This window comes from Artibeus jamaicensis, unplaced genomic scaffold (genome assembly GCF_021234435.1).
Source record: "Artibeus jamaicensis isolate MK-2021 breed Jamaican fruit bat unplaced genomic scaffold, CSHL_Jam_final contig_1132, whole genome shotgun sequence".
Taxonomy (NCBI): Eukaryota; Metazoa; Chordata; class Mammalia; order Chiroptera; family Phyllostomidae; genus Artibeus; species Artibeus jamaicensis.
Genome location: NW_026521221.1, coordinates 1,701,950 through 1,728,467, shown reverse-complemented (window position 1 = coordinate 1,728,467; position 26,518 = coordinate 1,701,950). Strand labels below are relative to the sequence as shown.

The following is a 26,518-nucleotide window of genomic DNA, read 5'->3' as shown; positions in this document are numbered from 1 at the left end:
GTCTCGGTGCATTTCCGTGCCTCAGACCCAGGCAGCGTGTCTCGGTGCATTTCCGTGCCTCAGACCCAGGCAGTGTGTCTCGGTGCATTTCTGTGCCTCAGACCCAGGCAGTGTGTCTCGGTGCATTTCCGTGCCTCAGACCCAGGCAGTGTGTCTCGGTGCATTTCCGTGCCTCAGACCCAGGCAGCGTGTCTCGGTGCATTTCCGTGCACCTCTGCGCTGTGTACCATTGCCGTGGGTGCCCACAGGCTTGCTGCGTAGAGCCGGGTTGAGGCAACCTGGACCCTAACAAGTTACTCATTATTCTCACCCCCAGGTGCTCGGGTCCTCTCCGGTCTTAAAGGAAATTTGCAACACTACATTGTGCAGTTTTACATTTCAGTTTTTGTGTTTGGGCAAAATTAAAATATAGAATTTTGCCCAAAATTATAGATCACTATAATTTTAGGTCACTCTTAAGTTTTTATAGATCACTCTAGAGATCACTTTTTAAAAACTTAAAATTCTGGGTCTACCCAGATGAATTTCTGCAGTGTGTTGGGAGTATAGTTTCTCTTGAGGCCAAAGGAATTTTACCTGGTAAGTTGGTGTGGAAGTGGAGAATTAACACTCAGAACTCATTCCTAGAAGTGTTCCCACATTCGAGGTGTTTAATAGAAGTTGCTAGCATTTTGTAATATTTAGCCTCAGTTTCCCTGCTCAATGAAAGCTTCTGAAAGCACCCTTAGGATATGCCCTATAATTGCCATCATTAAATGTTCTTAGGACCTCTTCATATTTTGTTTCTCCTACCATGGTCTCATTCCCTCTGTCCTCTTAAAGCCGAAAGACTAAAAAAATAATAATAATAAAAAATAAAAAACTGGAAGGTGGGAGAATTAAAGATGGACTATTGGGCGCAGAGTACACAGTGGCGACTGGTACACGGTTTAGATACTTGCTTGAGGAAAGGGGTCGGTGGAGCGGAGGATCCGTAGGAGACCAGCAGCACCAGCATCTGGGGGCTCTGCGGGGAGTGCTTGTGGGGCGGCCGCAACCTGCTGCGGGAGGGGCCGGGGCGGAGCTAAGATGCGGAGGTGACGCACCGGAGACTAGGATTTCTGCTCCCGCCGACCCCCAGCAAGGCCCAGACCCACCGCAGGCGCCCGCCCCTTGGTGAGTCCAGCGCGGAAGCCGGCTCGACCTCCTGAGACCCAGGCTAGACGCGGGGGGTTCTTCGGGGTTGGGAGTCAGGAAGGGCGTCCCGAAACCTCTGAGCTGGAGGCTGGGGGCAGACAAAGGATGGGTGCGGATTAGGAGGTTCGGCTACAGATACGAGGTACAGTACCCAAGGAGGAGATTGTGTAGCTCATCAGATCAGAACTCTGTTGGCTGGAGATGTAAATGAAGCAGCAAGACATCCTGCCTTCAGTGCAGAGGAGGCAAAGATGGAGAGGGCTGGACGCTGGCGCCGCTGCGGGCCTTCTCCGTCAGAAGCAGGCTTTGCCCTTTGGGGGACGAGGTTTTGTATGCAGGGGTGGCTAGAAAAGGCCTTTTTCTATACAGAAAAAGGTATTAGGGGTTACGAGTATTGCAGTCTCAGGGAAGAAAATGCGTGGAAGAATGGTCAGAAGCGTGGACCAGACAGAAGCCGCAGCGGGTCACTGCATGAATGTTTGTCCCCTTGTTCTGCAGGCGTCTGGCTTTACAGAAGCTAACACTTAGGACGGTAACTCCCCAGGCTAGTTTTCGCCCTCTCTTACACCTGTCAGTCTTCACTCTCATCACTTGCTTCCCCAAATTCTAACCCCAGAACCACAAAGTAATACTGCCAACATAATGATAGCAGCGTGGGCGCTCCGCCTGGCATGATTCTGACCTCCTGACGGGTATTCCCACGCACCTGTTTGCAAGAATCCTGCAAGACACTTGCTTTTCTAATCCCCGTTTTGCAGAGGAGAAAGCTGCGACTTTTGCCCAAATCACCCAGCCAGCACGTGGCGAGCAAGCAGGCCTCCTCCACCGGTGCAGCCTGCGGGGCAGACAGAGCTGTGTGGGGTTGCAGTCCCCGCAGGATCTCAAATGCATTGATACTGGGCGTCTGCTGAGCTAACATATCCCTCCGCCACTTTAACCCTTCTGTGATTTTTTACTTCTGGTGTCTCCCTAACTCCTTCCTGTGAGCCTTCCCCGCCTTCCCATCCTGGCGGGAGACTTAGGAAAACTCAAGATGTCCCTCTCCCTTCCTCAAAATTGAAACCAGTTTTTGTTGTTATTGCTGTTTTTGTAAGAAAGGAACAGAGTGGTGGGGTTAGGGGTGATGCATAACTCCCAGGTTGCTGCAAAGAGGGTAAAAACTGGCCGAGAGCTACCCTTCCAGCCTGGTCTTCCCCCCAGTGAAAGAACAGAAGGAATCGGGTCACTCCAGCTGTTTTGTTGTTTTTAACACCTTCCCACAGCAGGTGTCCTGGCTGCAGTAGGTATTTAAGGCAAAAGCAGTCCCCTAGGTGTGCCATCCCTTTCTGGGTGGTCCTCGAATTAGTCCCTTGTGTGATTGCGTCATCACAGTTGCCAACTGTGGCCCATCGATATAATTTGGTCTTACTTCTGCAGGTTAAAAATGGTCTCCAGGATGGTCTGCACCGTGCTATCTGGACTAATGTTTTGGCTGACATTTGGGTGGACCGCAACCTCTGCTTATAGCCCAAGAACCCCTGACCGGGTCTCGGAAACAGACATTCAGAGGCTGCTCCACGGTGTTATGGAGCAGCTGGGCATTGCCAGGCCACGGGTAGAGTACCCGGCTCACCAGGCCATGAACCTCGTGGGCCCGCAGAGCATTGAAGGTATTTACCGTGTTCTGCCACTTTGAACTTTCCATTAGTATTTAATTAATACATAGTGAAGGAAAGCTCCTTTCTCTCTCTGTTTTCTCTTCTCACCCTGCACAGGATGTACCTCCTCAGGAGCATGTAAGCCCTGTGAGAGCAGGGACCTTGTCTGTCTGATCGGCAGCTGTAGGCCTAGCACCCAATGCAAAGCCTGGTATTTTCATGTTTATTGATTGCATGAAGGAGAATCTGGTGTTATGTCTGAAGGTTAGAGGCCAGCCCCACTTCTCCTCCCACAGTGGTCTTCGGGAAATTGTGTCCCCAGCTGGCGGTGTCTGAGTTGCTGATGGCCAGGACTTGTAAAAGATCCTCAGAATGGAGATGTATAGGATCTGATTTAATTCTTAGGGATGATTTCATATAAGAACCAAAAGACATACTGGCATTAAGAGTTTATGTCCTAAACTGTTGAAAAATATTAAAAAATGTAACAAACGTCAATTAACAAACGTCTTTTCATGGAGCCAGGCCATTTCTTCCCAGAAGTTTTCTTACTTTCTGTCGATGTGGTTGTAATACTTTCATTAAAAAGCAGCACTTTGACTTTACGAATCCAGGTGGCCCAGATGGTTGGAGCAGTGTCCTGTACACCAAAAGTTTGCAGGTTCAATCCCCAGTCAGGGCACCTACTACCTAGGCTGTGGGGTTGATTCCTGGTTGGGGCAGGCAGCTGATCGGGGATTCTCTCTCTCTCTCTCTCTCTCTCTCTCTCCCTTCCTCTCCCTCTCAAATCTATGAACCTATCCTTGGGGGAGGACTAAAAAAAGGCGGCACTCTGTTGTTAGTGATTTATCCATCGAGAGGATCTGAAGGCAGCTCTGAGGAGCTGGTGCCAGCTGCTCCAGCTGCTCCTCCGCGCAGGTCCCTTACGGCCAGCCCTGCCGTGCGTCCTCTCTGCACAGGGATGATCTCCTCCTCGGCTGCGGTGGGCCCCACGGCGGGAGCGTGGTTCGTGCAGGTCAGCTGCAGGGGCACTTTACGGCTTCACCCACAGGAGTGGGTCCTAAGGAAAAACGCAAATTCTTTCCCTGAGTTTTGTTAAAACGTGCATGGGGGGGGGGGGGGTAAGGGGATAGATGGTAGTGGAAAAAAATACAATTAAAAAATATGTAACCTCCTCCCCCCGCAAGCAAATGCCACTCCCTGTGGACTGATGATGCATCATGTTGCCTGAGTTCTTAATTCTCTAAAAGTGCTTTCTCTACCTTGGGATCCTGTGAATGCCGTGGGTATTGTTCACCTAGGATTCTCGTGTCTGGCTTGGTGCCCATGGTTTGAAGCCATTGAGAAAAACTAACTCTGTGGGGTGATTGTCTATTTAGGCTGACATTTGAGTTTAGGAGTGGGTTAACATGTATGATTTGAGTCAGCAAGCATACCAGCCTAGCACAGGGCTTCAATCAAACAGATCAGACAGGGCCTCCCGCCTTGTGGGGAGAATTTAAAACCTTCCCAGCTTCAAGCACACCTATCCAGCTCTGTGGAGACAGTAAATATCCGCCCATGTAATGCAGTAAGTGCCAGGTTCGTCACCCAGCTGTTGTCATGGAGAAGCTTCCTGAGTTTCTATTAATACCCGAGGCCTGATCATCTGTGTGGAAAAGAAACAGCAGCTCCCTGGCATCAGAAGCCCGTGTTAATCTCAAGCTTCATTTTCCTCCCTGGATAGCCAACTATGTTCAGCCACTACAGGCCAGGCGCTGTGCGGGAGACCGGGCAGCTCTGCCCTAAACATTCACTGTGGGGGGAGGACAAGCGTCACCATGTATCACGTCAAGTGTTTTGTAGGTGTTCGTACAGACAAGCTGCTGCCTTGGAAGCTAATAGAAGTAGTTTGCTCTGCTTGGGAGTGCATGGAGTCGGCCGCAAGGAAATGCTTCTTTGAAGAAGCAACATTTGACCTGGGTGTTGAAGTTTGAATAGGAATTCATGAGGAACGGCAAGTGGAAAGGAATGCAGGTTTGAAAGAACACGGATCAGAACAACTCGCAATTAGAAATTGTTTCCATTATTACCCTTGGGGTAATGCGAGGTCACAGCCATGTTAGGTCTCCTCTAACAGCGTCTTTGCAAACTTTGCAAAGAGTGAGTATCGGCTTGTGTTTTAGTCTTTCCGCTACTGTTACAAAGTACCATAAGTTTAGCTTAACACAATAGCCATTTATTACCTTGTGGTTTACACTGGTCAGGAGTTGGGTACTGGTCAAGATGCCCCGCCATCTCTGTCCAGAGTCCCAACAGGCCAAAGTCAAGATATTGACCACAGGTGCAGCCTTGGCTGAGGCTCGGGGTCCTCTGCCAGCGTTGAGGTGGTTGGCAGAATCGTTTCTCACTGTTGTGGGACTGCGGTCCCCTTTTTCTCACTGTTAGCTGGGCTCCCTCTCAGCTCAAAGAGGCCACCCTGAAGTTGTAAGCCACATGGTGACCCTCTCACAGGTGGCAGAGAGAGACTGTCCCTTCAGTCTGCTAACTGTAACATACTGTCATTACAGGAGTGACTATCCCAAAACCTTTGCCATGGAACCGGAGGCGGTGTCCCATTCTATGCGTAGGTCCCTTCCACGATCAAAAGCAGAGGGTTCTGTGGGTGTGTTTACCAGGCGGTGGGCATCTGTGGGTCGGGGGGGGGGGTCACTGTATTTATTTATTTATTTTTCATTAAAAAATCATTTTTCTGAGTTTATTTGAGCCCAACTGATGCCACATGCCAGGAGCAAGATCTTGAGTACGCCTTGGGGGTCGCTCTAGAACTCTGCCTGTCAAGCTTGGGTGAGAACTGAACAGACAAAATAGCCCACAGACTTGGGAGAAAAAAGGAAACCAAACAAAAAGGCCGGATGTTTCCTGGCCCTGCACCTTGGTGTTGATGCCCTGGGGAGTCTAGCACTTACTCCAGTGAGCGTAGCGTCGTTTCGGCTCGTCTGTTCACCTGCCTCGTCCCCGCCCCTCCCCTCATGCTCCTTCCCGGGCCTCTGACAGACAGATACACGGAGCCTTCTCCGCATCGCCTCCAACGCTTATTGTAGGATTTTATTATAAAGGACCAAGTTCGAAGAGTTAATTTGTTTTCTAATTTTTTTATAGAAAATATACACAATACATGTATTCTGGTATGAATTTTAACACGCACTTAACATAGAGTCTTTCCAAAGATACCTGGATTTAAATGCCAGATCCACTGTTCATTAGTGATGTGAGCTCGGGCAAATTATTTAACTTCTCTAAGCTTCCGTTTAGCCTGGAGGTAGGAGCTGGAGAGGCAAAGCAGCGTTCCTGCGCGCTTTGAAACCATTTCTAGAGGAAGCATCACCGTCACTTTCCGTGACAGTCGCTGGATGCCGAGCTCCTCGCAGGCAGGGCTGTTCTTTATCTAGTCCATGGTACAGAGAGGACCATTTTCTCTTGTCTATTCTGATCAATCAATTGGGTGATCCTTAGATGAATCTTGTTATTGAAGATGCATATTAGCTCTCAACCATAGTATCACAAACCAACCTTTTAGACTGGCTATAGTAGCAGACAAAGTGCCATTAGGTTTCCGAGGTCGCGGCCATGAAAACATCTCCTCTTTCCGTTTCACGTCCCTCCCGGATGCTGTGCCGTGTCTGCTCCCTCACAGCAGCTTTCGGACACACACTGAGTGCATTTCCTCACTCCCGTTCTCCCCCAGCTTGTTGGAGCCCGTGTTCCCACCACTCCTTTGTCAGGAGGTATTTCTCGAATGCCAGGCACGGTTTTAGGACCTGAGGAAATAAACAAGAAACTCAGAGGTTTGGCAGGACAGGGGAGACATAGCCCTTACACAAGCAAATAAAGCAAAATATAGAATAAGTCAATGGTGATAAGTGCTATAAAAATAAAAAAACAGAGGAAGGGCCCATAGGAGACAACTTAAAATGGGGCCTGGGGCCTCCTCACTGGGAAGGTGGGCAGAAACCGGAGAGTTGAGAGCGAGCTGTGTGGCGTAGGAGGCCAGACATTCCAAGCAGAGGAAGCTGCAGAGCAGAAGCGCTAAGATAGGAGCCAGGAGGCTAGTGAGGCTGGAGCCCCAAACTCAGGGGAGTAGAAGGAGGGGAAGCAGGCGTGGCAGGAGGGGAGGGAGGAGGTTGGCGTGGGGGGGCAGATCGCCTAGGGTCTTACAGCCCTACGACGCCCTCAGCTTTCCTTTGGAAAGGGCCACCACCGACTGGCGCACTACAGTGTCCCTGCAGGGAGGAAGTGTCCCTGCTGGACTCGGGGAGATGAGTTAGGAGGACGTTGTAACAACCCGGGAGAGAGATGTGCTAACCGGACAGCTGGAGACGCGGCGAGACGCGTCAGATCCTGGATACATCTTTAAGTTAAGCCAGCCGGCTACGCTGGCGGGTCGGCGGTGGGAACGGAAAGAGAGGGGTCCGGGTGACGCCGAGATTTCGGGCGGAAGGGCTAGAGAGGCACAGTGTTCCACAGGAGGAGCAAACCGAGGATCTTCGGAGGCAAGTTCTCAAGTTCAGGTCTGCACACGTTACTCCTGAGATGCGTCTTACACTCCTCTGGTGAAAACTGACGACGCCCTGGCCCGTTCACCCGACGCTCTGCCTTCAGTGCCTCAGCCTCAGCAGCACTCAGCACAGTGGACCGTTTCCTCTTAAAACCCTCTTCTTCCTTGGTTTTGGTGCCTCAACGTCAAGATACTCAAGATGGCACACTTCCGGCTTTCCGCCTTTTCCTTGTCCCTTTAACCTTTTCTTCTGGGTTCCATTTGTATTTGTGTCCCTGCTCCTGTGGTGCAGCCCTTAGTTGCCAAGTCTCCAGGGCTCGGGGCTGGGTCCACTTCTCTGATTCTTCTCAATGCTCTGACCAGGTCATCTCATTCATTCTCTCGCCAGTTCTCACAAAGCTATTTCTTTTCTTAGGACTCCAGTGTTTGTATTTTGGGGTCCCAGCTTCTTTCTTGTGTCCCTGTCGGCTGATGCGGTCGCTAAATCGCCATGTGTCAGCCTCTCTCCGTCACCACCTCCTCAGCCTGTCTCTGTCACTCTTTTCTGCATCGATCTATATGCAGGGCAAAAAAAACCCCGAAACACCTAGATGTTCTGCATCGTACATCATCTTCAAATCATTAGCAGTTCATTTCATTCCTGTCCCTAAAATGCACCTGTCACTCGGCCTCTTTTCTTTCCAAGTCTGCTTTCCACACTCTGGTTCAAAACCCATGAGTCTGCCATGGACTTCTGAAATCGTCTGATCCTCCTGCCTCTACTCTCAGTTTCTTTTGGGCTGTTCCACCCAGGAAGGGCAGAGCTAAACTTGAAAAGTTTAAATCAGATCAGTATCGCTCCCCTGATTAAGATCCAGTTAGTGGCTCAGCATTTGCACCCGGAGACAACAGCCCCTGTTGCCGAAACCTAGCAGGCCCGGCAGCTCCCGTGCACCCTCCCCCCGCCCGGCCCCCCCCCCCCCGTGAGCCCCTCAGGCACAGCAGCCCCGTCCAGCCTCTCGGCTCTCGCCTCGCCTGCTCCTCCCTCTCCACACGGCATCGCTCTGCAGGCCTCAGCCGCAGCGTCACCCGGACAGGCCTGCCCCGGCAGTTACCTGGGCCCCCATTCTCTGTCACCATGTTTTTAAGCTCCAAGCATCTTTTGGGGAAGGGTTATAATTGTTTGTTTCCTCACTTACTGTCTGTCTCCCACTGAAATGTAAGCTCCATGAGACTGTATTTATTCATGTCTTGCTCTGTGCCCAGACACACGGTGGGCACTGTGCGGGAGGAAGAAGCTTTCCTGTACCCTCCTCGGTTCTTTCAGTTGGTCTAATAATTAAACCAACACGAGAGGGGAGCGGAGATAAAATGTACTGAGTGTTTACTATGTGCTGTTCCTTCCCACAGATGTTCTCATTTATTTACTGCCAAGCAGTATCTATGGGCTAGATGTTCCTATTTTCCAGCTGATAAAACCAAGAAATAAAGAGGTTACATGATATTCCCGAAGTCACACAAGTATAATGACTCTGAGAATTCCACACCGACCTCCAGACCCACACTTGTCACAGCTTCATGGCGCATGAGCAGCAGCAGAGCTAAAACACTGGGGGGGGGGGGCTTCACTCACAGGGTCCCCCTGGCCACCACGGATGAGAATAAGTCTACCAAGACATGATCCACTTGGGGAGGAAAGGTGGCCGATCTCTCAAAGGAGAAGAGCCAGGAGCCTTTTCCTCAATGGGCTTTAATTAGGTTCAATTTACACAGGAATATAGGTAGAGCTCATCAATTATTGTCAGGCAGTAAAGATCAAACAGTAGATTGTATACAAGGAACTACAAGGGCTTATACTGCATACTGAGTCAGGGTCTATTAGCTAAAGAGACACAAAACTTTGAGGAACAAACTCATTTCCTGCTCAGACCCTTATCATTTAATTGAGAGCATTCTTAGCAAAGCAGGTTTCACAGGGTTTTATGCACTCTTTCTTAGGCCTGATCACCCAGGGAACCCACCCTTTCCAGCACAGGGCTGGACCGCCCTCTGTCATTGTTTCAGGCTTAAGCTGGGCAGGGGAAGTAAGGCAGCTAAGAGATTAGGAGACTTCTCACTTTCAGAATGAGGACTCAGGCTATGTCAAAGCCAAGGGGTGAGGGTCCATCACCCCCTTTTGCTGTAGCCCCCCAAGTCCTTCCCTCAGGGCTCCCTGTGATCATGCCTGTCTTGGGTCATCCCTCCCTTGAGGAATCTTACCTGTCATTGGCTAACCGATCATGCATTGGGGGCCGGGCAGGGCGAAGTAAACTGAGCAGAGGCAGCGCCCCTGCCAGGGAGATAAGCTTTGTCTCCTTAGTGGCTTAGGGTCTGAAGGTCACTCACTCAGCCTTAGCCATGGGGTGGGGTACAGCTTCTGAAACCACTTGTAGGGTGGTTCCCAACAAAACACATCCTGGAAGAGACAATCCAGATTATCTGGGACTATTCCTGAAAAATGTATATATATACACAGATCAGGAAAGATAGAATTGCTTTTAGAAAAGCCCCCAAGGCTTTTGAAAGTGGTGGTCTCTTATCCAGTCTTTACACTCTTATTTTCTCAAAGATATTTAAGGAGTGAAGACAGAAAGGAAGTGCAGACAAAAGGCAAGGCTGAAATTCCCGGTTCTGAAGTCGCTCACGACATCCGGGCCTAGACGCACAAGTAAACCGACAGCAATGGTGTGGTGGGAGGAGAGTTACAAGAATAAGCAAAGGGCATGGAGGGTCCTAACTCAGGGCTGCTATTTTAAAAATCAGTCCTTAACCAATCAGCATGAGACAGACTAGCAAGAGAAAATAACCAAGTTTAATTACATGTGTGTGCATAGGAATCCCATGGACATGAGACGTCCACAGACAGGGAGAGTGAGGTGCCCGTGACACCCTGAGCCGAGGGCGAGGCAGGGAGGGTGCCTCGGAGCTTCCAAGGGTCGCTGCGGGAGAGTAAGAAGGGCCGATCTTCCGCCATCAGTAGTTGGCTGTGCCCCGTAGCTAGGCCAGAAAGGTTGCCTCTGATAATCCCTTATCTCGGGCAAGGCCCTTGATTGCAATTCTTCGAGGTAGTTAAAGGGGGAGGGGGCAGGAGTTTCTCTGGAGTCCACGGGGGTCTCTGTTGCCTTTAGCTCAAAATAATCTGCATCCTACAGAGGCACATCTTGGGTGACTCATTCAGAACCCGCACAGTACTCAGTAAATATATGAAGACTGATTATATCACATCTGGGGCAAAATAAATATATCTGGAGGCAATAAGTATTTAAACATTATTTGACATCTGGATCTATTAAGACATTTTTTATTTCGGTTCAAGAAAAATAATCCATTTCTATTGTGTTTTTTAAAAAAATCTACCTAGAAGTTTTCGCCAAGAGTTTAGTGATACATACTTGTTTACTGTGTGACCGGTCACCCTGGTGCAAGGTCTGTGCACCGCTGCCTGTTGAGAAATAGGAAGGGCATTCCGCAGTTCTGCAACTACACCAGCAGGGGGCGAACCACACTCAAAGTGTGTCGCAGGATTCCTGCAACCAGCAGTTAAGGAAGCATTTACCAAAAACATCCAGAGAGGCCTAGGGGTTATTTTTCACTTCTCCATTAGGCATTTTACACATGACCTGGTAAGGAGCATCTTTTAAATATATAAAGTCTTAGCCTAAGGCAAAGCAAAACAAAACAAAAAACAACCACAAAGTCAAGACAAAACAGGGATCAGCCTGTTTTATAGAGAAACGTGTGCTCGAACAGCGAGGAGAACTGGGGTCGAGTCTTGGCCACACGGTTACTAGCTGTGAGTGATCTTGGCAACTCTTCTGACCCTTCGTTTTCTCATCTGTAAGGTGCAGCTTCCGGCCCTCTGTCTCTGATGCAGTAAATGGGTGCTGTTAGTGACTGATTGCAGGCCTGTCTCCTCCCACTTGGGGGATTATCGACAGTGCATTTTCCATCTTGAATGGCTTTCCCTGACGCCGTTTGTGGTGACTGATTCGGTGGGCAGCCCAGGACAGAGGCTTCAGTGCACCTTGTATTTCACCAGGGCCTGCTTCCCCCGAGCGCATGGTCCCTGTGGACACAGCTAAATGACTGGTAGTTATATGATTCCCAGCAACAAGGAAAGCCACCGCTGTCCAAGGGATTGATTCGGAGAGCCATTTGCAAAGGGATAGCTACTCCTGGGAGTCAGAACTGGCTCTGCCAGCTGACACCACTGTTGGTCTTTGATGAATCCAACCTGAAAATGTGCTGTTTTCAGAGTGTTAACAGCCTCGCGTGAAGGGGAAGGGGGTCTTCCCTTTACTGCCACAGGCTCACTTTCTTCACCGCTCCAGACCACCAGATATCTAGCTTTGTGATAATAGGGGGCATTAAACCACTGAGACAGACATTTATAAGTGTTGGCAGCGATGGTGCCAAATAATTTTAAATCTTTAAAGCCAGCTCTCTAAATCCTTGGTCTCCACATCTGCAGATTCTACCATGGATGAAAAACATTTTTTCAAAAATGTTGCGTTGCTGCTGATGTATATTGCATAGTTAGGCCTGTGATGGTTGTGTCTCTACTGAACATGTACAGACTTTTCTTGTCATTATTCCCTATACAATACAATATAAAAACTATTCATCTAGCACTTACATTGTGTCGGGTATTATAAGTAATTTAGAGATGATTTAAAGTATGCGGGATGATGTGCATAGGCTGTATGCAAACACTACATTTTATATAAGGGATTTGAGCAGCCGCCATGGGAACTGGTACTCTATTGGCAAACATAAAAATACCAGAATCTTTTATTTATAACACTGACTTTCGGGACTCAACTACTTCATTCAAAACCAGGAGAGCCAAGATTTTTTTCTTAATGAATACAAGTGGAGAAAGGGTCCTTTGTAAGATAAAGCCGACTTGAAGGGTCAGATCCTAAGAAGTTTCTACTTCGCCAACCTTTGGCCTTGGTAAAGGAGCTGCAGTGCTTCCACTCTACCACAGGGGGGCAACCGTTGCTTTCCTTTTGAAAGCTGGAGGGTGAGAGACGGGTTTCTCTGGCTGACCTCTGGCTGCAGTGGGAGGAAGGAGTGGGGTGGACTCTTGCTCTGGGTATTCGGACTAAAATCTGTCTCTCGCTATCCCCATCCTGAGAAACCAATAGAGCAGTGGGTCTGAGGGCTGTCTTTGAGTGGGCCAGGGCCTCCAGCTTGGCCCACGTCCTTGGGGGTTCTGTTGAGCTCACCCTGGGCTCAAATCCTTAAATGTCCCTGGATGATTTCCAGGTTTTTTCTTGGAAAGCTGCACAGATAAGGATAAGAAATTGAAAAAGAATAGGGGGAGGTTTGGGGTGTGTGGGGGGAGGGGGCAGAAGAGGGAGACGCAAACGATGACGTATTTTTGCGTTGTGTATGAGGTGTTCTGGGGCATCCAGGTGCCGGTGTCCAAGGCCCTTGCTGATTAGAACACGGTGGGGTGTCTGGGGAAGGGGGAGATCTGGGGCATCCCACGCTGGTGGCGGCTGATGCTGTAGGAACTGGTGAGGTGACCCTGGGTATCAGGCAGGAGAGCAGAGCCCCTAAGATAAAGGCCCTAAAGACTCAGTACATGGGGCCAGACTGAAGAATCTGGACAGAAAACGATCAAGACTGGGCATAATGACATCCAGAAGGGTGACGTGTGAAGAAAACAAGGAAAGAGTATTTCAAGAGGGGGCAGTGGTCGCCATCGTCAAAGTCGGGGGTGAGGTCACAGGAAATAAAACCACTGGGTGTAGTGACACTGAAGTCACTGGGGGCGTGGACGGAACTAGGGCCCTGTGGGCAGTGGGCAGAGGCCACACTGCAGGATGCAGGGAAGGCAAGGTGTGAAATGTTACCTGAGTCCTCCAGGGACTGGGAAGGAGCTGCCTTCCAGCTGTGGACGGGCGGGGGCGGGGCGTGATACGGAGGGAGAAGGCTTTGTTTGGGGTTTGGTGTTAGTGAACTTTGTCTAAGTGCTAAGTGGCGTGACCCGGTGGAGAGGGAGGGTTGAAGAGGCGGATGAAGAGCAGCTGAGTGAGAGGTGAAAGTTACTGAGGAGTGGGAGGGAGGGGGCAGTGGGGAGGAGAAACGGCCCAGCTGGAGGCCAGGTCTTTCCTCTGCTGCTGACAAAGGGAGAGGCAGGGGCAGGTTGGGACGCAGTCAAGTTCAGAGGTTTGGACTTGGTGTAGGTAGGCACTCTGTGTCCTCTCAAGCCGCCTGCTCAGAACCCAAATCAGAATGAAATGTCATTAGCCTCCCAAATCTCTGGTCTTTTGTATGCATCTCATACACCTGACCTGTGTGGTTTTGTGGTTTATAATTTCAGACAAGACTGGTCTGAACTTTCTATAACATAATCTAACTGCTAGTTACATGCTAGTTATAAACTTTTTATATTTCTATTATATAACTCCTAGATATCTTGTAAAATGTAATCCAAGATCAAAAGATCTACAGTGTCATCTTTGTCTATTTTTGTTTTTACTTAATAGCAGTAAATGTTTTAATGAATCATAAAACAAGAACAAAAATGCACCCTGGCTGGTGTGACTCGGTGGATTGATCACCGGCCTGTGAACCAAAGGGTCGCTGGTTCAGTTCCCAAACAGGACACATGCCTGGGTTGTGGGCCAGGTCCTCAGTGGGGGGTGCTCCAGAGGCAACCACACACTGATGTTTCTCTCCCTTTCTCTCTCCCTTCCCCTCTGTAAAAAAAATAAATGAAATCTTTTAAAAAACAAGAACAAAAATGCAAAATAATCTTTGTGTGCATTTTAAGTGACTTTGTAACAATGCGATATCAAAAATTAGTAGTTTTATTGCAGGCAGAAACTGTGGAGAACATGAACCCCAGAAAAGCAGCAATCTGTCAAGAATCACAATGTCCAATATTAAGTTTAGTTAGTAATTGTAAACAATGCTTACTGCCTGTCAGCTGATACGCAGAAATGGTTATCATCCTTGATGAGGCTTGTTTTAAAATTATGTGAATATTGAATGCTGTGAGATCTTCACTTCAACTCGTAAATAACACGAGACTGTCTTAGAATGGCAAAGAGGTTCGTGGAAAACCAATGCAGCTACTGAAATTAATTGTACGTGAAATTAAGCAGCTGCTAGCTGACACTGCCAACACCCGGCACTGGCCGCTCCGACAGTCCTTGGGCGGTGCTGAGGTCCGGGCAGGGGGGAGCCTGGGTGTGTCGGAGCCTCACCGTGTCACCATGGAAGTCAGCAGAACCCAGGCGTGTTAGTCAGGGCTCTCCAGAGAAGCAGCAAACTGCGTATCCGTATCCAGGTACCCTGTGCACTCATACACACATTTATGCTGGTAAATAAATCTGTCTCTATACACACATACATACATTACCACACATAGGCCGGTATGAACGAGACTGCAGATGAATATCTAACAATCACAAGGTCCTCACTGCCAGGAGCCCGGGTGCAAACTGATGGGTCTGCATCGGAGCCATGTGTCTGCGCACCGTGACGTCACTGCAGTGATGTTTCAGGCTTGTAAAGCCAGAACCGTGATTTATGTTAACGTACGATACGAGTTTGAGCATTTAGAAAATATCGCCCGCACCTCACGCCGCGGGCCTGCCGTCCGATGACGAGGTGCTGCTGTGCCGTTTTCTTCTCTTGTCCCGCATCCTTTTGCAGAGAAAGGTTTAGCGGGACTGGAGGTGGACAGGCTGTCTAAACAAGACGCCGCCCAGCAGAGTTACGACTGAGGCTGTAAAGGAAGAACCGTAAGGCTGAGGCTGTAAAGGAAGAACCGTACAGACGAGAGGCGTTTGTTTTAAGGAACCGGTTCACGCATCGGGGCGGGCTGCAGACTCTGAAATCTGGGGCCTCCCGGCCAGTCGAGCCCCTTGGCAGAGCTGACATGACCGGGAGCCTGAGGGCAGTGTGCCTTTCTCCTCAGGGACCTCGGCCTTCTCCCTTCGGGCCTACAACTGATTCCATGAGGCTCACCCACATTCTGGGACATGACCTGCTTTGCTCAAAGTCTTCTTTTTAAAAAATTTGATCTTTATTGTATATGTATGTTTCACATTACCTTTTAGTCCCCTTACACCCCCTTCCCCCGGCAATTGCCACACTGTTGTCCATGTCCATGAGTCCTTTTTCCTTTTTGCTCAGTCCCTGAAGTCTTCTGATTTCAGTGTTAATCACACCTAAGAAAATACCATCACAGCAACGTCTAGACTGGGGTTTGACCAAGCAGCTGGGCGCTGTAGCCCAGCCAAGCTGCCACCTGTAGTTAACCGTCACGCCAGAGCGCATGAGGCACACAGGCGCCATCAAGCCACCAGTGTCCAGGGAAAGTGGTCTTCACCCACATAAAGGCAGTGCGCCCTCCTGAATGCTCTCTGTAGGTTCTGGACCTCAGAGTGGCTTCCTGCACAGAGCCGTGCGACAGATGGGGAAAGAGGAGCTCAGAGGGGTGGCTTACCGGGGATGCAGGTGGCATCTGCCCATGGGTTCAGTGCCCTGGTGTTTGTTCTGTTCTGTACCACACAGCACTCGGCCTCTTAGGCTGGTCGATGAACGGGACAGACGTGGGCAGGGTCGATCTGAGAACAAATTGTGAAAGAGGTTTCTCGTTAAGGGGGGTCCTCACTCCTGGGCTCATTGTTGATCTTTCTTTGAATTGCTGCTCAGAGAGTCTTTGTGAATGAGCATTCAGTGCGAAGCACAGCTGGCCTTCCTCCCTAGACTGTGCAGACACAGGATCTTCTTGTCAGCAGCACCCAGACAGGCCAGGCACAGAGCAGGCGCTCACTACACGTTTGTCCCAGTAACATCAGCCCCTGAGGCCTCAGCAAGGGAGAGGGCGCTATTTCTGTCAAGATCACCAAGCCTGTAATACAATCTGTACGTACATTGGGAGCCTTTTGTTGTATTTTATTCTTTGCGCTTATTTTATGTTTTAACTTTAAAAAAATTAGTTTTCAATTCCAGTTCCCAGACAGCATCACATTAGTTCCCGGTGCACAGCATGCTGACTAGGCATTTGGGTAACGGGCAGTGACCGCCCCAGTCGGTCCAGTGCCCACCTGACACCCCGCGGCCAGGGGTGCCAGCCTCTCGGCGTCTCTGGGCCACCCTGGAAAAGGAAGAGTTGTCTTGGGCCACCCATTAAATACACAAACACTAATGAAAACTGATTAACCAAGAAAAGGTTCTAAGTGAATTTACGATTTTGTGTTGGGCTGCATTTATAGACATCCTGGAATGTGTGCGGGCCGCGGGTTGGACCCCCGTGCACCTACAGCTGTTCTGATGTTGTTGGACACCGTGCACCTACAGCTGTTCTGATGTTGTTGACTACATCCCCTACGCCAGGTCTTACTGGAGCATTTAACTTTAATAATTCGACCTTCACTGGCCCTTCTCACAACTGTTCACTCAGGGCCTCACTTCCTGCGAAGCGCCTTGACCTCCTCTGGCTTCCCCAGGGCACACTCCACGCGTGATCCTGAACGTGAGGAGTTGGCTGGCTCCCTTCGGGCAGTGCGCCATTGCCCCCCTTGTTTTTTCTGCTCCTTTATTTGGGTCCCCCCTCGTCCTTCTTCCAGTAAGCTGTTGCAGCCCAGGAAGTTCTTTAAAATTGTTTTTTAATTTATTGATTTTAGGCATGTGAGGAGGTAAGGACGAGAGAAAGAGAGAGAGAGGGAGAGACAGAACTTGTGCACTCATTGTTTGATTTTTGTACGTGTCCTGACCGGTATTTGAACCTGTAACCTTGGCATATCAGGATGATATTCTAACCAACGGAGCTACTGGGCCAGGGCCAGTTCTAGGCAGTTGTGTTGCAAGGTATTGGTGGTGAGGGCAGGGGGAGGTCCCTTAGTGTAACTTGCGCCCCTAAATTGTAGAGAGTTTTTAGGAAAACAGAGCCTTCCATTGAATTTCTCACTGTCCCCAACCCCTCCCTCCCCGTCTTGCGCTTCCCATAGGATCCCCATGAATGGTCGGACATGGGGACAAATCTAAGCATCGGGCACCACAGGAGCAAAAACTCTCTCCCGGCCACCGCACGGGAAGGGCGTGGTCTGCCCCTCCTCGGGCTCAGCGAGCCAGTCGCCCCTGCTCTTTCCCGGGAGCTTCTCCCCGAGGCCTCTCAGGGCCCCGTGCAGGTTCCGGCAGGGCCCCTCCCCGGCGCGCTGCCCTCTCTGAAGCCCGAGCAGGTCCAGGCTGGGAGACCTGCCGCCTGGAGGAAGGCTGAGGCCACAGGGGCTGGACGCCGTGTGCAGCGGCTGGGGGAGCCCCAGGGGACAACGTTCCGCAGGTGATTGACAAAGCGCATCAGGCAAGTGAGGGACTGGAACAGTGGTAGCTAAACGTTATATGACAGTGTATGGTTCGCAAAAATTCTCTCCTCTACCTTGTCGCATTTGATGCAACCTTTATAACAGTTATTTCTTCCCTTAAGTTTAAAGTTGCCCATATCACATAACTTGAGTTTTACGAGTTGGTTGGCAAACAGCTGGGGTAGGTTTGAAAGCCTCCCTCCAACCGGCTGGCTTCTGTCCCCACAGACTTGTTCCTTCTGTAACGTTGAGGCGAGGAGCTGCCGTGGCCTGGGGGTGGCGGTGAGCCACGCGTGGATTCGGGCGCATGGTGTTTCAGGGACCCGAAGGACGCTTCAGGAAGCCAGTTTTCAGACAAACTCTCCTCCTGGAGCGAGTGGGTGCGAACACCTTGGGCACCATGGTTCCTAAAGAGAGCTCTTGAGGCGGGAAGGGCTTAGCAGGCCACAGCCTGGCACTGCAGGGAAAACTAAGTGTGCGCTCCCCCCCCCCCCGTGCTGTGCCGTGTGCTGGGGCGCAGGTGGGGCCCGCGGGGGCGAGGGGGTCGCCGAGCAGCAGCAGGAGCACCGAGGCAGGTGGCCAGGTGTTCTAGTCGTCGTGGCTCAGCCCAGCCGCGTGGCACCGAGCAGGTCCCGTAGGCCCTGGGAAGTTCGTATTTCCAATCTGAATATGGGCACGAGCGGTCCCTCCGTCCCACGGGGCCGATGTGGTGGCCAAATAATGCGCAGGTGGGCAACGGTGTACAGCTGTGAGTACATGGAACACAGAGTTTATTCTTAGGTCGTTGTTTATAGATTATTGTAGTGTTTTCCATAGAACAACTAAACCTCCTTTTGCCACGCCCTGTCTGTAGAGTGGGATGATCTAAAGCATCAAACAAACCAGAGGCATCGTTCTGTGGTCACTGCCTCTCTCGTCCGACCCTGTCTTTCCAGGCAGACGTGGCTTCCTGGCTGGAAGGTTGTCACAGTCTGGGGTCATCCCCTGTGTTCCCTGTGCCTGTGGCCTCCTAGGCTTGGCCTCAGAAAACTGTCCCCCGTAGTTGCATGTCCAGCTTTAGAGGAGCCAGGTTCCCTGCTGACGACGGAAGCGCTCTGCTCCCTCCGGTGCTGACCCTGCAGGTCGGGCGCCGGCGCCCGCAGTGGTGACGGACGCTCCCTGCGCATCCTAACAACAAGCAACTCTTCCACACTCGACTGCGTTGTTTTATTTCTCACCCTCGCGGCCATGTGAGTATTGCGACTTGTCATGAAACAGGTCACAGCAGCATCTTTAAAGTCAGGCAGACCCGTCGGTCAGCTGCCTGGTCAGAGGAAAGTGTGCTGCCCTGGGTGATGTGGGCGTGAAACACGGGTGTGAGACAGAGCGCAGGGGGGTGGGAAGGGTGTCCCGGGCTTGCGGGCAGGCCGCATGGGCTGGTGACCGACAGGCACTTCCCAAAACGCCATCTAACCCGCTTCCGTTTTCACATACTCTGTGGGTAAGTTATTAAGTGCCTACTGTGTGCCGGGAACTGTGACCTTGATGCCTTTTACAACCAATAAACGTGCATTTGATTTATTTACATAGTGTCTTTTTAAAATGAGTTAGGGCCAGCATTATCTTTGTGTAACCCGTTAGTAAAGGTGAAACCCGGACCAAAGGAATTAAGGAGTTTTGCAGAAAACGGGGGAGGGGGGGGCGCCGGATGAGACCCCTGGCTGCAGTCCCCGCTGCCGCTTCCCTCCGGAAGCGTCCGGAGGTGCGACTCGAACACTGCAGGGAGCGAGCGGGAGTGAGGAGCACCGCCTCAGTCCAGTGTGTGGGTCAGCTGCGTGCGCTCTGCTGTCTAGAGAGCGGCTGGGGGGACACGGGGCTTGTTTTCTCTTACCGTGACTTGCAGGCTGGTTTAAGGAAGCTGAAATCTAGAGAGAAAGGGCCACAAACACTGAAATGTGTCTCTAAAGCACGTTGGGGTAGAAGCTGAGAGCCCAGGATGTGGGTCAGGCAGTCACCACAAAAGTTTTGGAGGGAGGCAATGCCCCGGTGGCCCAGGAAAGAATTGCAGGTGAGTTCAACTTGACCGACTTGAACCGGACTTGCGGAGGGGTAGGAGGTGGAACATGGGGACCTACGTTTGGACGGGAGAAGTGGGAAGATGTGTGGAGTGCAGGTTGGTGATGGGGACAGGCCATGGCAGCGAGGAAGCCTGGGAAACTTGAAGGGTGCCATCAGGTTCCTCCACCATGAAGCGTGTGGGGCAGGAGCACATGGTCTGTGTCACCCAGGTAGCCCCTGCTCCCCCAGGGAAGCAGCTGCCTCCACAGCCCGCCGTCTTGCACACTGGGCGGCAGGGCGCACTGGCATTGCTCTCCGTGTTGGTGTACCAGCAGGCACGTGTGGCCCCAGCGCCGCCGGGGCCTCAGGAACAGAGGTGGGGGTTTCTTCAGTCACTCAGCGTTTGCAGACGCCCAAGACATAATGTGGCTGTTTGCCTGCACCCATCCGGTGGCGAGTTCCCAGAGGACTGAACGCTGACCTTGCACAGCTGTGCATGCTGTACTTGGGTGTACAGTGGGTGGTGGCACTCACGCAGCGGGAAGAGAAGTTGTCACCTGGCGTTTGGCCTGGGTCCAAATTGAGAGGCCCTTTCAGCGGGGACTTACAGCAGACTCATCTCTACTGCCATCTCCCCCAGGAGCCCGTTAAGGTCGTTCTGTCTGTGAGACAGAGACTGCGGCTGGCGGGAGGTACCCAGGCGGCTGGCCTGCCCCGCAGCGGCCCAGGGGACCTTCCCAGGGCCATCTCTGTGGCACAGCAGCTCTTCAGGCCTGTGTCCACAAGCCCCGCACGATGTGGACTGATATGGTGACTAACATTTTCCTCCTGAGCAGCAAGAATTCCGGGGACAATTCCTTTGCCATAAACTACCAAAGATGCCTGTTTCCTGAACGGAACCAGTGGGTCTCTTGTCCCGTGTCTTGCTTTTGTTTCTGAAGAAAAAAAAAAAGCTCTCCTTCAGCTGTGCTGTTCAGTTTGTCCAGACTCGGAGCAGTCCTTAGTCTCTGGAGTGTGCAAAAATATGGCAGCCCTGCAGGTCTGAAAACATCTCTGAAGGGACGGGTGGGGTGGGGTTGTGCAGGAGTTATTTGGACAGTAAATGATGCATTTATACTAATATGGAAAAGGGTTTTTTTCACGTGCATGGTCAGTGAAGAGAGTTTTGGCAGCCGACTCTCACGGAACCAGGTCTGTAGACAGCACAGTGGAGCCTGGTAAGCACTGTGGCTTCTCCCAGGCCCTTTCAGTGCCTATGGGCCTGGACTGTGCACAGGCGAATGTCTGCTGGAGGGCGTGGCCAGCTCGCTCCCAGCTCGCTGGGTCCGTGGCTGGGGCTGCAGTTACGTCCCCGCGCAGCCTTCTCCCCAGCCTGCCTCCTCACCCTGCCCGGGTGTGGTGTTCATCCACCCTCCAAGTCATGTCACATCACCTCCCTCTGCCCCAGTGACAGCGCTGAGGACAGTACGCAAATGACTGCCAGCCTCTCTCTGATTCAGCAAAGGGGCAGAGAGGCCGCTGGTGGGAGGTCTCATCCTGCAGGTAGTACCAAAACTGTTGTGATGGGGAAGCAGTCAGGTACGCAGGCGTCTTGGGTCTAGAGTTTTGCTCTCTCTGGATCATAATTCAATTCTATGAGCAGATTTATAAATAGAGCTTGAATCGTTCAGTGGAGGGGGAAAGTGTGAGAAACTCAAATGGATGGGTGAGCCCCAAATCATTCACTTGTACCTTTTAGTCGCTAGTGAAGAGGTGCCCGCAGTACATCAATGCGTGCGTCCTCCCGTTCACTGCGCCCCCTCCAGGCTCAGCCTTTCAACTGCAGGGCGAACCCAATTCAGTGATGTCTGGATGGACAGATCAGCGTCTCACCCACGTGAGCTCAATACCTAGAGAACTTTGCCTCCGTTAATTTTGGATTGTCACTATTATAGGCCAAAATTAGCTTTTCATCCTATCAACCTGAATATTAAAGTTCTAGAATCTGGGGAAAGCACATCAAAGCTTACTTGACTCCAACATTATGTTTGAAATGAATAACTGAGAAGTCATTACAAGATTGGGATCTGGATTCGAGTTGTATGTTTGACTCTAGAGCAGGGTTGTCACTCTCAGGGCTCTTGACACTGAGCCAGAGAATTCTTCGTTGAGGCTGTATCCCTGGACCCTGCCACCGGATGCCAGGAGAACGCCCCTGCTTGTGACAGCCAGAAATGTCTCCAGGGTCAAATGTCCTCTGTGAGTCAACAGCGCCCCCTGTGGAAAATGACTGCTCTGCAGGCTTCATTTTCCCTTCCACTGCACACTCAGAAGGAAATTTGAGGTTACCAATATAAAAGACCGGGTCTTACGGATTACTTATGCCTGCAGTATGTTTCGTTATTATAAAGTAATAAAGACCATCTGGATTATTTGGCAAATAAGTGATTTATAATCTTACCTGGAGATAGCCACTTTTGACGTTTGTTGTGTTTCCTGCAGTGTCCTTTTCTGTGGACTTACGTAGCTTTTCAGACCATGCCAAAACATTTTTATCTGATTTTTTTATACCTCATAGTGTATCAAGAGCTTTTTCATATATCACAGAAAGTCACTGTTACTTTTAGTTATTGCATTACATTGTATTGTCTGTTTATGCCACAGTTCCATTAAACACTCCCCAAAGGTTGAACATTTAGAGTGTTTCCAATTTGCCAGCATCATAAACATTGCTTCAGTGACCGTATTGGCACGTAAATCTTTGTGTGGACTCCTGAGGAGTTCTCTAGGGTATTTGTATCTACAGAACAAACAAACAGGTGGACAGACACTGGGTCTGGATCCCTGCAGAACTCTCGCTCCCTGTCCTGCAGGCTGTCTGCCAGGTTGCTTTCTGTCGATGCGGCAGTTATGTGGCTGTTCCCTCTCCATCTCTTTGTTCCTGGTAGCCTTGTCTCTCCTGCTAACTAGGAGTGTACCTTTTAAGCAATGACTTCATTGAACAGGCAAACATTGCGTCTCATAGTTTTAATTTGATGCCAACAAAACCAAGTGTCTTTCCACTTGTTATCTACCCATTTACAATTCTCCAAAATACTTGTTCGTGAGATGGATTGCCTTTTTAGTAGCTCTAATTGTATCTATCCACTTTATGATTTACTACTTTTTTTTCCCCACAGAAGAAACTTATAACTGAAATTTCATAACGCTTTTTAGCAGTAGTAGAAGGAAACCCTAGGCAAGAGTTAGGGGGAGCAGGTGGAAGGAAATGCTTGTGGATAAGTTGGAGATTACCTAAACTGAACTAACTGAACCCTGAAGTGGTAAAGAGATTAAGAGGGAAGAAGGGCTTGTGCAAGAGGTTCCCGCAAGGTGGCAGAGGAGGTGGTGCAGAAATACCTCTTCAGGAACTTCCCAGGACGGCCACTAGGTGGTGCCACTGACATGGGATGAATTCATTTCTCTGGTCTCCCAGGGCTGGGGATGGTGGGTATTAGTGGTCATAAGGTGAGTGGTGGCATGGTAAGGAGACTGAGTGCCAGCCACACATGTAGGACTTTTCCTAGTTGGGAATTTGTAATTGACCCGTCAATGTTCACAAATCGGCATGGGATTTGTGTGTGTGTGTGTGTGTGTGTGTGTGTGTGTGTGTAAGGGAAGGGAAGGTTAGGGCTGGTTTTATATATACATATATATATATATATATATATATATATATATATAAATATATTATATATTTTATTAGTTTTATATATACAATTTTTTTTATATAAAATTTTTTTATATATAAAATAGTTTTATTGAAATATAATTCACATACTACACACTTAAAGTATAACTTAATGCTCTTATTGTATTCATATCATCACAGTCCATCTGAGGACATTTATATCGCCCCCAAAAGAACTGCTGTTCCCCTTAACCATCACCTCTCTTCCCCCTCACCCTCCTTCCCATTTCTTTCCCCAGAGCCTGCCCACACTAATCTCCTTTCTGTCCCAATGAGCTTGTCTGCTCTGGACAGTCCCTATAAGGGAATCGTCCGCCAGGTGGTCTTTGTGACAGGGCTGCGTCCTGAGCGTTACTTGCTGAGCCCACGTGACCCCCGTTTCCTTTGTGGCAGGAGGCACCAGGGCCACTAGATGGGCCGTTTCAGGGGCTTTCATGGTTCCAGGCTTGATAGGATGGAGAAAATGACCTGAAACAGCCATTATCTGACCTGACAGATAACCAGAATTGCCTGGGAAGCTTCCAGAATTACATATTCCTCACCACCCCCCAAACCCCCACCTCCTGTCTCTCCGGGAATTTAAATTTGGTAGTTCTGGAGAGTCACTGCTTAGGACTTTTTTCCCTGTGCCCCAGGGATTTCTAATCTTTGTCTCGGTGTCGGCAAGTGCACTCAAGTCGTGGAGGAGAGCAAACCTGGTTCTGAACGTAGGCATGTGAAGAAGCTGCCTTTCCCTGGAGACTGGCTGTATCTCCCCCTGTGGGAGGGATGCACCCCCTCATCCTTTGCCACATGGACACGCTACAATGCTGGTTTATGTCACAGTGTCATCTTTGACTCAGCATGACAGCAGTGCTATTTGAAGGCCATCAAAACCAATGACATCAGCCCTGTTGACTCTGCAGCTGGCAAGTCTCCACAGTGTGGTACAACAGGAGGAACCCTGAGTTAGGAGTCTGAAGCTGGCCAGAAGATTCCACTGACTACTCCCTCGGGCTCCGTGAGCACCGGCAAGAGTGGCTGTGAGATGTGGCACACTGCACAAACCAGGGTGCTGGAATTACAGATAAGATGGCACTTTAGACAGCATCTCGCTGCCTGACTCATTTCCTAGAAGAGAAGACTGTGGTCCCAAGAGGTGAAGTTTCTTGCAGAAGGTCATATACCAGCTGCTGGCAGTGCAGTCAGGACGTGGGCCCGGGGTCAGATCGTTTGCCTCCTCTCTTCCACTCTGCCTGCTCTTCCACAGCTCTCTCTCTCTCTGGGGATCTGAGGATTCATATCCAATTGCCTTTCATTTTCAGAAGCAAGAAAACACAGGCCTAATTTGTGCATGGTTACTGAGCTAGTTGATTTATATTTGCTTTGGTTGAGTAGGAGTTAAAATAATGACAGATGAAAACTCCAAGATTTCGTTTATGGATGGCTTTTAGGAACAGCCCAGAACAGATCCAAGTTCTGTGAGGCCTGCAGTGTATGCAATTTTGAAACTGTCTTTAAGAAGAAGAACACAAAATTACAAATACAAAATTAGGTCCAGGGCCTTGGAAGCGGTCTATGCAAATGAGGGGCCCTGAATCTTAAGCTTCATTCACTTTGCTGTAAATCCACGTCTAGGAATAGCCAGAGCAAGAGTCCTAGTCATGTGTGTTCTGCTAGATGCTTTTATTTGTATAAATAACGCGTCTTGCCGAGAACATTGCGTCATCTCCAGTGGCACGGAATGGAGGCCACTCTATAAACAAATACATGTTGAGTACCTGCTCCATGTACAGAGTCCTGGGTGGGGCACGGAGAGGTAAGGACGTGATGATTTAATATAGGAGATGAGGTTCAAATGCACAGCAGTGGATACTGATAAGAGTCATCCTTCCCAACTCTAGCCTGGGCCAGCGACGCCTGAGCGAGACCAGCCTTTGTATGTTGTCTCCAGTTTTGGTCTCAGACACTCCTCTCCTCCCAGTCATCCCGCTCCTTCCGTCACACAGGGAATGAACAGTAAATGAGTACGACTCTTTGGCAGTTCCGGACGAAAATCTTTTCAAGCTTAGAGTAATTTTTTTGTGGTTATGCCCATCGTCCCTCCCCCAAGTCCTTTAAGTCTTAAATCACGGCTTTGAAATAAGTTAAAAGTGCGTTTATTCACCAGGGCCACTTTCCCCAAAAATGTGCCTGGTACCATTGAAATCACAAAACTAACGTGAATAGTCTCTATGCACATTCTCAGGAAATGCATTTCCATTTTGGTAAGACGGCGTCTGTACTCCTGCTTATTTAAACCCTCACATTAGCATTTGCTCCTGTATGTAAGAAGGAAGAAAGCCAGGTTTCTGCCACTCTCTGGAAGATGACATGGAGACAGAGGTAGACCTAGTTTAGTGCAGGGGGTTTTGCTGTTTGTTTTCTTTGTTACGTTCAGTTTTAGTGAATTCCTGTGGAACAGTAGAGTCAGAGCTGTGAGATCTATCGCGAGTCCCTTTAGGTAAAACGGAGCACTGTTTTGTGTCTTATCAAAACTTCCCTTTCGGGCCTGGCCAGGAGGCTCCGTGGGTTGGTGCATAAGCCTGAGCACCAAAAGGCTGCAGGTTCGATCCCTGGTCAGGGTTTGTATGGGAGGCAACCCATCGATATTTCTCTCTCTTCCTTTTCCCCTCTTGCTGCCTCTCTAAAATCAAGAAGCATATCTTTGGGTGAGGATTTTAAAAAAAACTCCCTTTTCACTGGTGGAAGAAATGGCTGAGCCCTCTGTGTCGTCTAGAACTCATTCTGTTCTCACGGCAGTTCCGCTGTCGTTCGGAAATGGGCCTTCTGGAGCGACTCGGTGCAGCGGGCACTAAAACCCACAGCGGGTCTGCAACATCCCCTTGAAGCGCAGCAGGAAGGGTCCCCAGCTGGCGGGTGGGGAGTGGCCGGTTACCTCTGATGTCACAGGCAATTGTATCACTCGTGTCCCTCCCTGTCTGATGGTGGATTTCAAACACCTCCACAAGCTCTTCCTTGGTAATCCCAAAACTCTTAAAAAAACAACTGTAAGAAAAAATAAACAAATATGCAGAGGATATTTAGGATATGG

At 50.0% G+C, this 26,518-nt stretch overlaps 1 protein-coding gene across 3 annotated transcripts in view; it reads left to right on the top strand.

The window, feature by feature from the left end:
* LOC119040259 (neuroendocrine protein 7B2) overlaps window positions 1-26,518 on the top strand; it is an 83,460-nt gene that overhangs the window by 25,533 nt on the left and 31,409 nt on the right. The window contains exons 1-2 of one of the 3 annotated variants that reach the window (XM_037133171.2): window positions 1,069-1,155; window positions 2,593-2,825. In XM_037133171.2, coding sequence (XP_036989066.1) covers window positions 2,600-2,825 — 226 coding nt within the window. In that variant the 5' untranslated portion in view covers window positions 1,069-1,155; window positions 2,593-2,599. The other 2 variants (XM_037133172.2, XM_037133173.2) reach the window with 2 other exon arrangements.